A 13,733-nucleotide genomic window follows, 5' to 3' on the forward strand; every position below is an offset into this window, starting at 1 on the left:
TGATGTTATTTTAAAATGGACAAAAAATGTGCTTTTCTTTAAAAAACAAGGACATTTCTAAGTGACCCCAAACTTTTGAATGGTAGTGTATATTTACTTTATAAGTCCAAAAATGTATGTCACAACTGCAGGTTGCCCCTTTAAGTCTATCAAAAGTGTACGAGTTTGAACGTGTCCTTGAAGCCTATGGATAAAAAAATTATTATCAGCATGAATTACATTGAGCAATAAAAGCCCCACTTTTATTCCATAGGCTGGGATCCGCACTGTGCAGCTGTTGCAAGAGTGCATTTTTATCTGGCTGTCAGCTGATTTAAAAAACAATGATTGATAGGCAGATTAAACTTATTGAATTCAACCATTATTAGGTTCAATTGCACATTTAGATTTGTGAACAGCCATCCACAACATCGACAATCCGTAAGGCGCAAATAGCTAAATGAGAGCAGCAGTGTGATTCACATCAATGTGCTATGTAGATAACAATGATAAGTGATATCCTTATCGCCGTAGACTACACCACTTCTGTCATCCTTTCCTCCAAGCTTTTTTTTCAAGTTGGATAATCTTTGGATGCCAACAGCAGTCGTACCATTGGAAGACATAGCTTGGACTGTAGCTTGGACTGGTGTGTCATCATAGTGGTCTCTGACTTCTGGTCAAAGACAATATTTTTGCTGGTAATGTAACGGATTACAGTTACTGTTTTTTGTAATCCGTTACGCCCCAACCCTGGTGGAGTACTATAGAAAATGTAAATTAAAAGGTTATTACTGAATTAGATAACACATGAATTACCTCTGACATGTCCAAGACGTGCACACTAATCTTCTCTGGGTTTCTGTCAACAAATAACTTGTGTTTTTACTGTCTATTCATGGTGACATTTGAATTATAATGATACATTACATCATACAGGTTCATAATGCTTTGGGTGTTTTCACCTAAATGTAGCCTGATTAGCCACCTACATTAGCCACACCCACAATAAGCTACTCTATCTTATTATAGGCTTTCAAATGTCATGGCTTTCAAATAAGTTCAAGCCATTAGGAAAACACTCCCTACCATGTTTTCTTCATCCAGCTCATTCATCACGGCTGATGAAAAATGTCAAGACTCAGGCCTACTATTGTGTATAAAAAGTTGTTTCCTTGTCCAACATTCTCATTACTGATAAGACTTTGTTCGCCCCCTTATTATTAAAATAGTTCTCTACTGCATACATAATACTTCAAAGTTAAACTACTAACAGCATGCTATTTACCCATCAAGCGTTTGAATGTGAGCTGGTATATTGAAGCCAGCAGCCTAGGTATTGTTACGTATAGCACACAAGAAGGGTCAGGGATATCAAGAAAGAGCACTGTTGGCTTCAGATGGTTAACACTGTAAGTCAACATATTGTTTAAAAAAAATGCTGTATATTTTCATATTTTTATCCTTTCTTTTGTAGGAGAGACCTTGCCCCTGGCCACATCAAACCAAATTATGGTGCGATTCACTGCAAAGAATGGTCCTTCTGCCAGGGGTTTCCACTTTGTTTACCAAGGTATGTGTACGTACTGTAGCAATACATACACACACTCTGGTCACATGCATGACAATTCCTCCCCGTTTTTACTCCTGTGGCAGTGGTTGTGTTTCTGGGGGTCCTGGAGGCCTCCTAAAGCCCTCCCACCCCAGGCACCAGAGGGTCTTATCTTCTGGTGTTATTGTTCTCATGGTTGTCAGGCTGTTCAGGGGATTTGCCGTTATCTCTCTTACCCCATGGCAGCCTAGGGGGGCCAGTACTCTAATCATTACAGCTGCGCAGGGAATGTAATGGGAAAAGGGATTTCTATCTGCATTACTGTAGTAGGCAAGGAGCAGAAGGGCTCACAACCTCCGTACAGATAGTGTTGAAAGTGTCATATCTAATATTCAAGGACTCCCTCTCTTGCATAATCAATAGAAAATGTCACACATGAATATATAAAATAGAAACCCACGTTTTATAAAACATTTCTAGAATGGAGTACGAATGAACTTTTTTTTTACTCAATATTTTTGGATTCAATAATTCCAATGACGCTTTTGGTGTCATTCCTACTTTATTTCAGTGTCAATTAGAGATTCTCTCCAGATGCAGATAATAGCCCACCCTTAGGACGCGTTAAGCATTTTCTCTCTGTGAAAGTTGTAATAACTAAGCTGTGTGAATTACATGAACTTTTCAAACTTCTAGCTGGCTTATAAAAATGTATGATCTCAAATCTTAATCTTTCATGAAGGAATTTGAGCATGTATACTGTACAGTGTTTGCCAGAGCATGCTTACTATGTCTGCAGTTTTCTTGCTTCACTGTTTGATGATGTACTGCACTGAAGGGTGTTTGAAAAATACTCCCTGACAGTTAGGACAGTTGGTTTGGTACATGGAGGCATCCAAGTGATGATTGCAGAGCACTCTCTGCTCCTGTACAGATCTAGAAATATTAGACATAATATCAGCCCAACAGTAAAGGCCTCAAATATGGCACCAAGGTATACCACAGAGATTAAATAGTATTTGAATCAGGTCTAGATGAATACAGGCACAGCGCAAACCAAGCTATTATTCAGTTCAGGGACTTGAATTGAACCTAAAGTTTAAAAAAATGCTATGCACTCATTAATGCAAAACAGTTTATGAGAACGCAGACTGTTTTAATAAATAAAATCTAAAATTATTTCAAGTGCATTTTAAACCTCAACACACTTTACATAAAATAAAGGCAAACAAGAGGAAGTAAAAATTATTAATAAAATAAAACTAAACACAGAGGATGTCTAAAACAATCATTGATTAAAGGCCAGGCTAAAAAGGTTGTTTTTTTAAATGTGATTTAAAAACCTCAATGGTGTCTGCACCTCTTACCTGACAGAGGAAGCTGTTCCATAACTGAGGGGTTTTAAAATAGAGAACCGCCTTGGTTCTGCATCTAGGTACAGTATGCAGACCGGCTCCTTGGGAGCAGAGCGCCCTCACTGGGTTGTATGGAATGAGCATGTCTGTCAGATAAGAGGGGGCAAGGCCATGCAGTGGTACATACTTTTTTTAATGTACTATAGTACAGATTGTACCCAGTCATGTTTGAATATAAAATATACATCTGGTTTCATTGTCATCTTCCATGCCTTGGTGTTCTAAATGTTCCTGACTGAATAACAGGGATAACACATGGTAATGCATTATTAATTCAGAATGCATTAGCCACACATTTCGGGGTGGCAGGTAGCCTAGAGCATTGGACTAGTAACCGAAAGGTTGCAAGATCAAATCCCTGAGGTGACAAAGTAAAAATATGTTGTTCTGCCCCTGAACAAGGCAGTTAACCCACTGTTCCTAGGCTGTCATTGAAAATAAGAATTTGTTCTTAACAGACTTGCCTAGTTAAATAAAGGTAAAAAAATATATATGGCTGATGATACATTTGGGTCCTTCCAAAGGTCTCATATGCCCATAATGACATATCACATTGTATTGCAATTTTCCTGTGTTAACACACATCTAGGTGTTAAAAACACTGGGAACTATTTTTGTTTGTAGCTGTTCCTCGCACCAGTGACACGCAGTGCAGCTCTGTCCCAGAGCCACGCTACGGCAGACGGATTGGGTCCGAGTTCTCCGCAGGCTCCGTTGTTCGCTTTGAGTGCAACCCAGGGTATTTGCTACAGGGATCCAAAGCCATCAAGTGCAATGCGGTCCCCAACGCACTAGCCCAGTGGAATGATACTGTGCCCTCTTGTGCTGGTAAGCCTCCTCAAAGCAGTCACATTTGTGGAGATTGATTTAAAGATGGATAAATGTTGTTGTTAAAGGACAATTCCACTACTTTTCAACCTCATATTAATTATCTCCAACACCACGTTTATACGATCTGCGGTTAAAATATACTTTAACTTTATATATTTATATATTTAATATGCAGTAACAGTCAAAAGTTTGTACAGACCTATTCATTCAAGGGTTTTTCTTTATTTGGACTATTTTCTACATTGCAGAATAAGAAAGAAGACATCAAAACTATGAAATAGCACATGGAATCATGTAGTAACCAAAAAAAAGTGTTAAACAAATCAAAATATATTTTATATTTGAGATACTTCAAAGTAGCCACCATTTTCCTTGATGACAGCTTTGCACACTCTTGGCATTCTCTCAACCAGCTTCATGAGGTAGTCACCTGGAATCCATTTCAATTAACAGGTGTGCCTTGTTAAAAGTTAATTTGTGGAATTTCTTTCCTTCTTAATGCGTTTGAGCCAATCAGTTGTGTTGATGATTCCATATGTGTTATTTTATAGTTTTGATGTCTTCACTATTATTCTACAATGACTATAAATGCGTCATTTTCACATACATACAGTCGTGGCCAAAAGTTTTGAGAATGACACAAATATTAATTTCCACAAAGTTTGCTGCTTCAGTGTCTTTAGATATTTTTGTCAGATGTTACTATGGAATACTGAAGTATAATTACAAGCATTTCATAAGTGTCAAAGGCTTTTATTGACAATTACATGAAGTTGATGCAAAGAGTCAATAATTGCAGTGATGACCCTTCTTTTTCAAGACCTCTGCAATCCGCCCTGGCATGCTGCCAATTAACTTCTGGGCCACATCCTGACTGATGGCAGCCCATTCTTGCATAATCAATGCTCGGAGTTTGTCAGAATTTGTGGGGTTTTGTTTGTCCACCCGCCTCTTGAGGATTGACCACAAGTTCTCAATGGGATTAAGGTCTGGGGAGTTCCCTGGCCATGGACCCAAAATATTGATGTTTTGTTCCCTGGGCCACTTAGTTATCACTTTTGCCTTATGGCAAGGTGCTCCATCATGCTGGAAAAGGCATTGTTCGTCACCAAACTGTTCCTGGATGGTTGGGAGAAGTTGCTCTCGGAGGATGTGTTGGGACCATTCTTTATTCATGGCTGTGTTCTTAGGCAAAATTGTGAGTGAGCCCACTCCCTTGGCTGAGAAGCAACCCCACACATGAATGGTCTCAGGATGCTTTACTGTTGGCATGACACAGGACTGATGGTAGCGCTCACCCTGTCTTCTCCGGACAAGCTTTTTTTCCGGATGCCCCAAACAATCGGAAAGGGGATTTATCAGAGAAAATGACTTTACCCCAGTCCTCAGCAGTCCAATCCCTGTACCTTTTGCAGAATATCAGTCTGTCCCTGATGTTTTTCCTGGAGAGAAGTGGCTTTTTGCTGCCCTTCTTGACCAGGCCATCCTCCAAAAAGTCTTCGCCTCACTGTGCGTGCAGATGCACTCACACCTGCCTGCTGCCATTCCTGAGCAAGCTCTGTACTGGTAGTGCCCCGATCCCGCAGCTGAATCAACTTTAGGAGACGGTCCTGGCGCTTGCTGGACTTTCTTGGATGCCCTGAAGCCTTCTTCACAACAATTGAATCGCTCTCCTTGAAGTTCTTGATGATCCGATAAATGGTTGATTTAGGTGCAATCTTACTGGCAGCTATATCCTTGCATGTGAAGCCCTTTTTGTGCAAAGCAATGATGACGGCACGTGTTTCCTTGCAGGTAACCATGGTTGGCAGAGGAAGAACAATGATTCCAAGCACCACCCTCCTTTTGAAGCTTCCAGTCTGTTATTCAAACTCAATCAGCATGACAGAGTGATCTCCAGCCTTGTCCTCGTCAACACTCACACCTGTGTTAACGAGAGAATCACTGACATGTCACCTGGTCCTTTTGTGGCAGGGCTGAAATGCAGTGGAAATGTGTTTTGGGGATTCAGTTCATTTGCATGGCAAAGAGGGACTGCAATTAATTGCAATTAATCTGATCACTCTTCATAACATTCTGGAGTATATGAAAACTGCCATCATACAAACTGAGGCAGCGGACTTTGTGAAAATTAATATTTGTGTCATTCTCAAAACTTTTGGCCACGACTGTAGACCCCAGTATGGTGCTTGAGATGTTTAATTACTACAAAACGTAAGAATGCGCCGTTTTTTTATGTAGACATCGGTATGGTGCTGGAAATAATTATGAATATGATGTTGAAATGTGGTGGAATTTCTCTTTAAGAACATACAGAATATGTAATAGATATGTAATTATTTTTACATTGGTAAGTTACCATAAGCATACTAAGATATTGGTGAGTGAGGGGATTCTTTAGTCACAATAATGTTCTGCATTGAAATGATTCAAATTTACCCTGGTTGTCTTGTCTCACCATGGTTACAGGAACCTGGCATGATCCCCATTCAGTGTGATTTTAATTTCCCCTCTGTTTCGCTCCCCAGTTCCATGCAGCGGTAATCTGACAGAGAGAAGAGGCACAATCCTCTCCCCGGGATTCCCAGAACCCTATGGGAACAGCTTGAACTGTGTGTGGAAAATCATTGTCACCGAAGGAGCTGGGATTCAGGCAAGTACAAAAGGGTCAGGTTTGAACTCATCAAAAGCAATAAGTTACTCTGACAGAGAGAAGATAGGGAAAATGTATTTTGAGTGACAGGCTGTAGCACATTTTAACCGCCAGTCATCCTACTGAGAAGAAAATAAAAAATTTGACTGGCAATGTAGGTTTAAATTTGACCTGCTGCCAACAGAAGTAGTTTAAAACCACACAAAAAACAGCTACATTCTTATCGCTATTGATCGTGCAACAATGAGAACAACTTTTTTCCAGAAATATTTCTTACAAAGGCACAGTATAAAACCTGGGTTTATGTTTATAATGCTTTAGCAGGAAAGAAACCTTCCCCTCAATAAAAAACACCAGTCTCTCAACTAACCATTACACATGCTTGTCCTTTCAGAGAGAAGGCAGGCACATCATTTTTGTCACTCTATTTATTTTTATTTATTTTGCAGATCCAGGTGATGAGCTTTGCCACCGAGCACAATTGGGATTCCTTGGAAATCTATGATGGACGGGACATGACAGCTCCTAAACTTGGAAGCTTTTCAGGTGGAAATTGGATCACTTAATCACGCATTGAACTGCAAGTTTCCCCTTCATTCAATCTGAGAGATCATATCTGTGTGCAATATAATACTTCTTCCGAATTAGGTTTCATGTGTTCTACAGAATTCTTACAGGCCTTTAATTTTGAAGACCACAGTAAAAATGAAACCCACTCATTTTTATCTTCCGTAGTTCCTCCAGGGGACTGAACATTGATCTGGCTCCAATACTTTTCTGTGCCATCTTTTACACAGCAGACCAATGTCCCTATTTTCATGTTGGATGACTAACAGTATCAGCTCCAGAGACCTTTTGAGATCCAGTTGGCTGTCAACTTGGCCTTCATTGCCTCCCTGTTAATTCTAGTAACAGCATTCCCACAACTTAACAGCTGTGTATGCTATCTAATGAAGATTTTGAATGCTATGGCTGTATTAGGCATGATCAGTGATACATATGGGCCTTATTAAAATAGAAAATAGAGGGCACTTCCCCTGTCTGGCAAATGTTTGGGTTTATCAATCTTGACTAGATCCACTAGTTCATGATTTTCAGTGTGTGTATGTCATTTTAAATGAGTCAGTAAGCGAGGCCAGTTGGGGAAGAAGCTAATGACTGACATCTACATTGGGGACAGTTGGGAACTCAGCAACCCTGAACTCACATACCTGGTACACCAGTGGGGGGAGGGTGTCTTGACTTAATTAAGTGTGTCTTCCTTTAGCCTAACCTGATCATGCTAAATGAGAACTGATAGGTGTTAGCCCAGTGGACGTGTTAAACTGTGGGAGATTTCCATGGCATGTTTTAAGTTCTCAAGCCTTCCTATCTTTGGTCTTTAAGGATGTACTCCTGTGGGTCAAAACTACACATCCTTAGATGTAGATTGTAGAATGGGTGCAAAAATATAATAATAATAAACAAAATAAAATATATCTACAGTACCAGTCAAAAGTTCGGACACCCCTACTAATTCAAGGGTGTTTCTTTATTTTACTATTTTATGCATTGTAGAATTATAGTGAAGACATCAAAACTATGAAATAACACAAATGGAATCATGTAGTAAGCAAAAAAGTGTTAAAGAAATCAAAATATATTTTATATTTGAGATTCTTCAAAGTAGCCACCCTTTGCCTTGATAACAGCTTTGCACACTCTTGGCATTCTCTCAACCAGCTTCACCTGGAATGCTTTTTTCCCCACATATGCTGAGCACTTGTTGGCAACTTTTCCTTCACTCTGCAGTCCAACTCATCCCAAACCATCTCAATTGAGTTGAGGTCGGGTAATTGTAGAGGCCAGGTCATCTGATGCCGCACTCCATCACTCTCCTTCAAATAGCAATTACAAAACCTGGAGGGTTGTTGGGTCATTGTCCTGTTGAAAAACAAATGATAGTCCCGCTAAGCACAAACCAGATGGGATGGCGTATTGCTGCAGAATGCTGTAGGTAGCCATGCTGGTTAAGTGTGCCTTGAATTTGAAAGAAATCACTGAGAGTGTCACCAGCAAAGCACCCCCACACCATAACAACTCCTTCTCCATGCATCACGGTGGGAACCACACATGCGGAGATCATCCGTTCACCTACTCTGTGTCTCACAAAGACACGGTGGTTGGAACCAAAAATCTAATTTGAACTCATCAGACCAAAGGACAGATTTCCACCGGTCTAATGTTCATTGCTCGTGTTTCTTGGCCCAAGCAAGTCTCTTCTTTTTATTGGTGTCCTTTAGTAGTGGTTTCTTTGCAGCTAATCGACCATAAAGGCCTGATTCACACAATCGCCTCTGAACAGCTGATGTTGAGATGTGTCTGTTACTTGAACTCTGTTAACCATTTATTTGGGCTGCAATTTCTGAGGCTGGTAACTCTAATGAACTTATTTTCTGCAGCAGAGGTAACTCTGGGTCTTCCTTTCCTGTGGCGGTCCTCATGAGAGCCAGTTTCATCATAGCGCTTGATGGTTTTTGCAACTGCACTTGAAGAAACTTGAACATTTCTTGAGATTTTCCGTATTGCCTGACCTTTACGTCTTAAAGTAATGATGGACTGTTGTTTCTCTTTGCTTATTTGAGCTGTCCTTACATTTACATTTACGTCATTTAGCAGATGCTCTTATCCAGAGCGACTTACAAATTGGTGCATTCACCTTATGATATCCAGTGGAACAACCACTTTACAATAGTACATCTATATCTTTTTTTGGGGGGGGGGGGGGGGGTTAGAAGGATTACTATATCCTATCCCAGGTATTCCTTAAAGAGGTGGGGTTTCAGGTGTCTATGGAAGGTGGTGATTGACTCCGCTGTCCTGGCGTCGTGAGGGAGCTTGTTCCACCATTGGGGTGCCAGAGCAGCGAACAGTTTTGACTGGGCTGAGCGGGAACTGTGCTTCCGCAGAGGTAGGGGGACCAGCAGGCCAGAGGTGGATGAGGTAGGTCCTTGCCATAATATGGACTTGGTCTTTTACCAAGTAGGGCTAACTTCTGTATACCATACCTACCTTGTCACAACACAACTGATTGGCTGAAACGCATTAAGAAGGAAAGAAATTCCACAAATTAACTTTTAACAAGGCACACCTGTTAATTGAAATGCATTCCTGGTGACTACCTCATGAATAGAGGTCGACCGATTAATCGGAATGGCTGATTAATTAGGGCCGATTTCAATTTTTTATTACAATCGGTAATCTGTGTTTTTGGACACCGATTTGCCGATTTTTTTATTTCTTTTATTATGTTTTACACCTTTATTTAACTAGGCAAGTCAGATTAAAAACACATTCTTATTTTCAATTACGGCCTAGGAACGGGGGTTAATAACTGCCTTGTTCAGAGGCAGAACAACAGATTTTTACCTTGTCACCTCGGGGATTCGTTTTTGCAACCTTCCGGTTACTAGTCCAACGCTCTAATCACCTGCCTTACTTTGCACTCCACGAAGAGCCTGCGTGGCAAGCTGACTACCTGTTACGCAAGGGCAGCAAGAAGCCAAGGTAAGTTGCTACCTAGCATTAAACTTATCTTATAAAAAACAATCAATCTTAACATAATCACTAGTTAAACTAGTAATATCATCAACCATGTATAGTTAGATAAAGTGTCCTGCGTTGCATATAATCGATTCGGTGCCTGTTAATTTCTCATCGAATCACAGCCTACTTCGACAAATGGGTGATGATTTAACAAGCGCATTTGCAAAAAAAGCACTGTCGTTGCACCAATGTACCTAACCATAAACATCAACGCCTTTCTTTAAAATCAATACACAATTATTTATTTTTAAACCTGCATATTTAGTTAATATTGCCTGCTAACATGAATTTCTTATAACTAGGGAAGCAACGTTGTTTCACTTCTCTTGCGTTCCGTGCAAGCAGTCAGGTGATATACAGCAGTTTGGGCCGCCTGGCTCATTGTGAACTGTGTGAAGTCCATTTATTCCTAACAAAGGCCGTAATTAATTTGCCAGAATTGTACATAATTATGACATAACATTGAAGGTTGTGCAATGTAACAGGAATATTTAGACTTAGGGATGCCACCCGTTAGATAAAATACGGAACGGTTCCGTATTTCACTGAAATAATAAACGTTTCGTTTTCGAAATGATCGTTTCCGGATTCGACCATATTAATGACCAAAGGCTCGTATTTCTGTGTGTTATTATGTTATAATTAAGTCTGATTTGATATTTGATAGAGCAGTCTGACTGAGCGATGGTAGGCGCTGTTTATGACTTCAACCCCCGAGATTAGGCTGGTGTAACTGATGTGAAATGGCTAGCTAGTTAGCCTGTTAGGGCTAGGGGGCAGTATTGACACGGCTGGATAAAAAACATACCCGATTTAATCTGGTTACCACTCCTACCCAGTAACTAGAATATGCATATACTTATTACATATGGATAGAAAACACCCTAAAGTTTCTAAAACTGTTTGAATGGTGTCTGTGAGTATAACAGAACTCAAATGGCAGGTCAAAACCTGAGAGATTCCTTTACAGGAAGTGGCCTGTCTGACCATTTCTTGAACTTCTTTTCCATCTCTATCTTTTACTAAGGATCTCTGCTCTAACGTGACACTTCCCACGTCGTCCATAGGCGCTCAGAGCCCGGGAAAAAACAGAATGTCGTCATTCCAGCCCCAGGCTGAAACACATTATCGCCTTTCTCAAGTGGCCGATCAAGGGACTCTGGGCTTATGCGCGTGACCCGACCGCCCCCGCCTTTGTGATTTTTTCCTCTGTTTGCCGAAAAGGAGATTCCCTGTCGGAATATTATCGCTTTTCTACGAGAAAAATGGCGTAAAAATGGATTTTAAACAGCGGTTGACAGGCTTCGAAGTACGGTAATGGAATATTTAGAATTTTATTGTCACGAATTGCGCCATGCGCGCGACACTTCTTTACCATTTCGGATAGTGTCTGGAACACACGAACAAAACGCCGCTATTCGGATATAACGATGGATTATTTTGGACCAAACCAACATTTGTTATTGAAGTAGCAGTCCTGGGTGTGCATTCTGACGAAGACAACAAAAGGTAATCAAACTTTTATAATAGTAAATATGATTATGGTGAGTGCTAAACTTGCCGGGTGTCTAAATAGCGAGCCCGTGATGCCTGGGCTATGTACTTAGAATATTGCAAAATGTGCTTTCACCAAAAAGCTATTTTAAAATCGGACATATCGAGTGCATAGAGGAGGTCTGTATCTATAATTCTTAAAATAATTGTTATGCTTTTTGTGAACGTTTATCGTGAGTAATTTAGTAAAATGTTAGCGAATTCCCCGGAAGTTTGCGGGGGGTATGCTAGTTCTGAACGTCACATGCTAATGTAAAAAGCTGGTTTTTGATATAAATATGAACTTGATTGAACAAAACATGCATGTATTGTATAACATAATGTCCTAGGGTTGTCATCTGATGAAGATCATCAAAGGTGAGTGCTGCATTTAGCTGTCTTCTGGGTTTTGGTGACATTATATGCTGGCTTGAAAAATGGGTGTCTGATTATTTCTGGCTTGGTACTCTGCTGACATAATCTAATGTTTTGCTTTCGTTGTAAAGCCTTTTTGAAATCGGACAGTGTGGTTAGATTAACGAGAGTCTTGTCTTTAAATAGCTGTAAAATAGTCATATGCTTGAGAAATTGAAGTAATAGGATTTTTAAGGTTTTGAAAATCGCGCCACAGGCTGCAAGTGGCTGTTACGTAGGTGGGACGCAAGCGTCCCACCTAGCCCATAGAGGTTAGCGGGGTGCGCGCTAATAGCGTTTCAAACGTCACTCGCTCTGAGACTTGGGAGTGGTTGTTCCCCTTGCTCTACATGGGTAACGCTGCTTCGAGGGTGGCTGTTGTCGATGTGTTCCTTGGTTCGAGCGAGGAGAGGGACGGAAGCTATACTGTTACACTGGCAATACTAAAGTGCCTATAAGAACATCCAATAGTCAAAGGTATATGAAATATTGAAGACTCATGTTAAAAGGAACCACCAGCTTTCATATGTTCTCATGTTCTGAGCAAGGAACTTAAACATTTACATTTAAGTCATTTAGCAGACGCTCTTATCCAGAGCAACTTACAAATTAAACATTAGCTTTTTTACATGGCACATATTGCACTTTTACTTTCTTCTCCAACACTTTGTTTTTGCATTATTTAAACCAAATTGAACATGTTTCATTATTTATTTGAGGCTAAATTGATAGTATTTATGTATTATATTATTATATTAAGTTAAAATAAGTGTTCATCCAGTATTGTTGTAATTGTCATTATTACAAATAAATAAATGTAAAAAAATCGGCCGATTAATCGTTATCGGCCTTTTTGGTCCTCCAATAATCGGCATCGGTATCGGCGTTGAGAAAAATCATAATCGGTCGACCTCTACTCATGAAGCTGGATGAGAGAATGCCAAGAGTGTGCAAATTTGTCATCAAGGCAAGGGGTGGCTACTTTGAAGTATCTCAAATATAGAAAATAGTACAAATAAAGAAAAACCCTTGAATTAGTAGGTGTGTCCACATTTTTGACTGGTATATATATGCCACTCGCACTTGATGCCTCCCACTAGCACTGACTTTGTTGATAGCTACTTCATTACTATAACTAAGGAAATGTGGTTGTCCCACCTAGCTATCTTAAAATGAATGCACTAACTGTAAGTTGCTCTGGATAGAGCATCTGCTAATTGACTAAAATGTAAATGTAAAATGTGCATATCTGTTAGCCTGGTCTCCCCAGCAGGAGAGTAAGAAGGGAGTCTTCTGCAGGGGGAATGGGGGATTAACCTTTTTTTGTACCTCCCAATGGAGATACATGTGGCCATGTCTCAAACAATGCCTTCTACAAGTCTGTAATGAACTCTGCTAGTGTCTTGACCCCCGGCTTACCAAAGGTCAGGCAACTATGGAGTTCAGTTGCTGGAACAGAGCAAATGGAATGGCATCAAACACATGGAAATTTTGTGTTTGATGTATTTCATGCCATTCCTCCTATTCCACTCCAGCCATTACCACGAGCCCGTCCTCCCAATTTAAGGTGCCACCAACCTCCTGTGATGGAGTTGTGTGTCCTTTAAGGCAAAGTGTTTATGCCCAGATCTCATGCTGAATATATTGGTTCACTTTCCACCACCGAAAAAAATGTTGTCTGGCCCATCTTGCGAATTAATAAATAATGATGCCAGAGAGCACCTGGTGACGGGTGCATAAGAATCTGAAGGAAAATGCAATGCTAATTTGG

General features: G+C 40.3%; 1 protein-coding gene across 1 annotated transcript in view; it reads left to right on the forward strand.

Moving 5' to 3' along the window:
• The window catches only part of LOC106612532 (CUB and sushi domain-containing protein 1), a 200,871-nt gene that overhangs the window by 93,065 nt on the left and 94,073 nt on the right, over window positions 1–13,733 (forward strand). The window contains exons 23-26 of the mRNA XM_014213739.3: window positions 1,457–1,552; window positions 3,571–3,774; window positions 6,306–6,430; window positions 6,880–6,976. Coding sequence (XP_014069214.3) covers window positions 1,457–1,552; window positions 3,571–3,774; window positions 6,306–6,430; window positions 6,880–6,976 — 522 coding nt within the window. The remainder of the gene's footprint in view (window positions 1–1,456; window positions 1,553–3,570; window positions 3,775–6,305; window positions 6,431–6,879; window positions 6,977–13,733) is intronic.

Source organism: Salmo salar, chromosome 01 (genome assembly GCF_965601325.2).
Source record: "Salmo salar chromosome 01, fSalSal1, whole genome shotgun sequence".
NCBI classification, from domain to species: domain Eukaryota; kingdom Metazoa; phylum Chordata; class Actinopteri; order Salmoniformes; family Salmonidae; genus Salmo; species Salmo salar.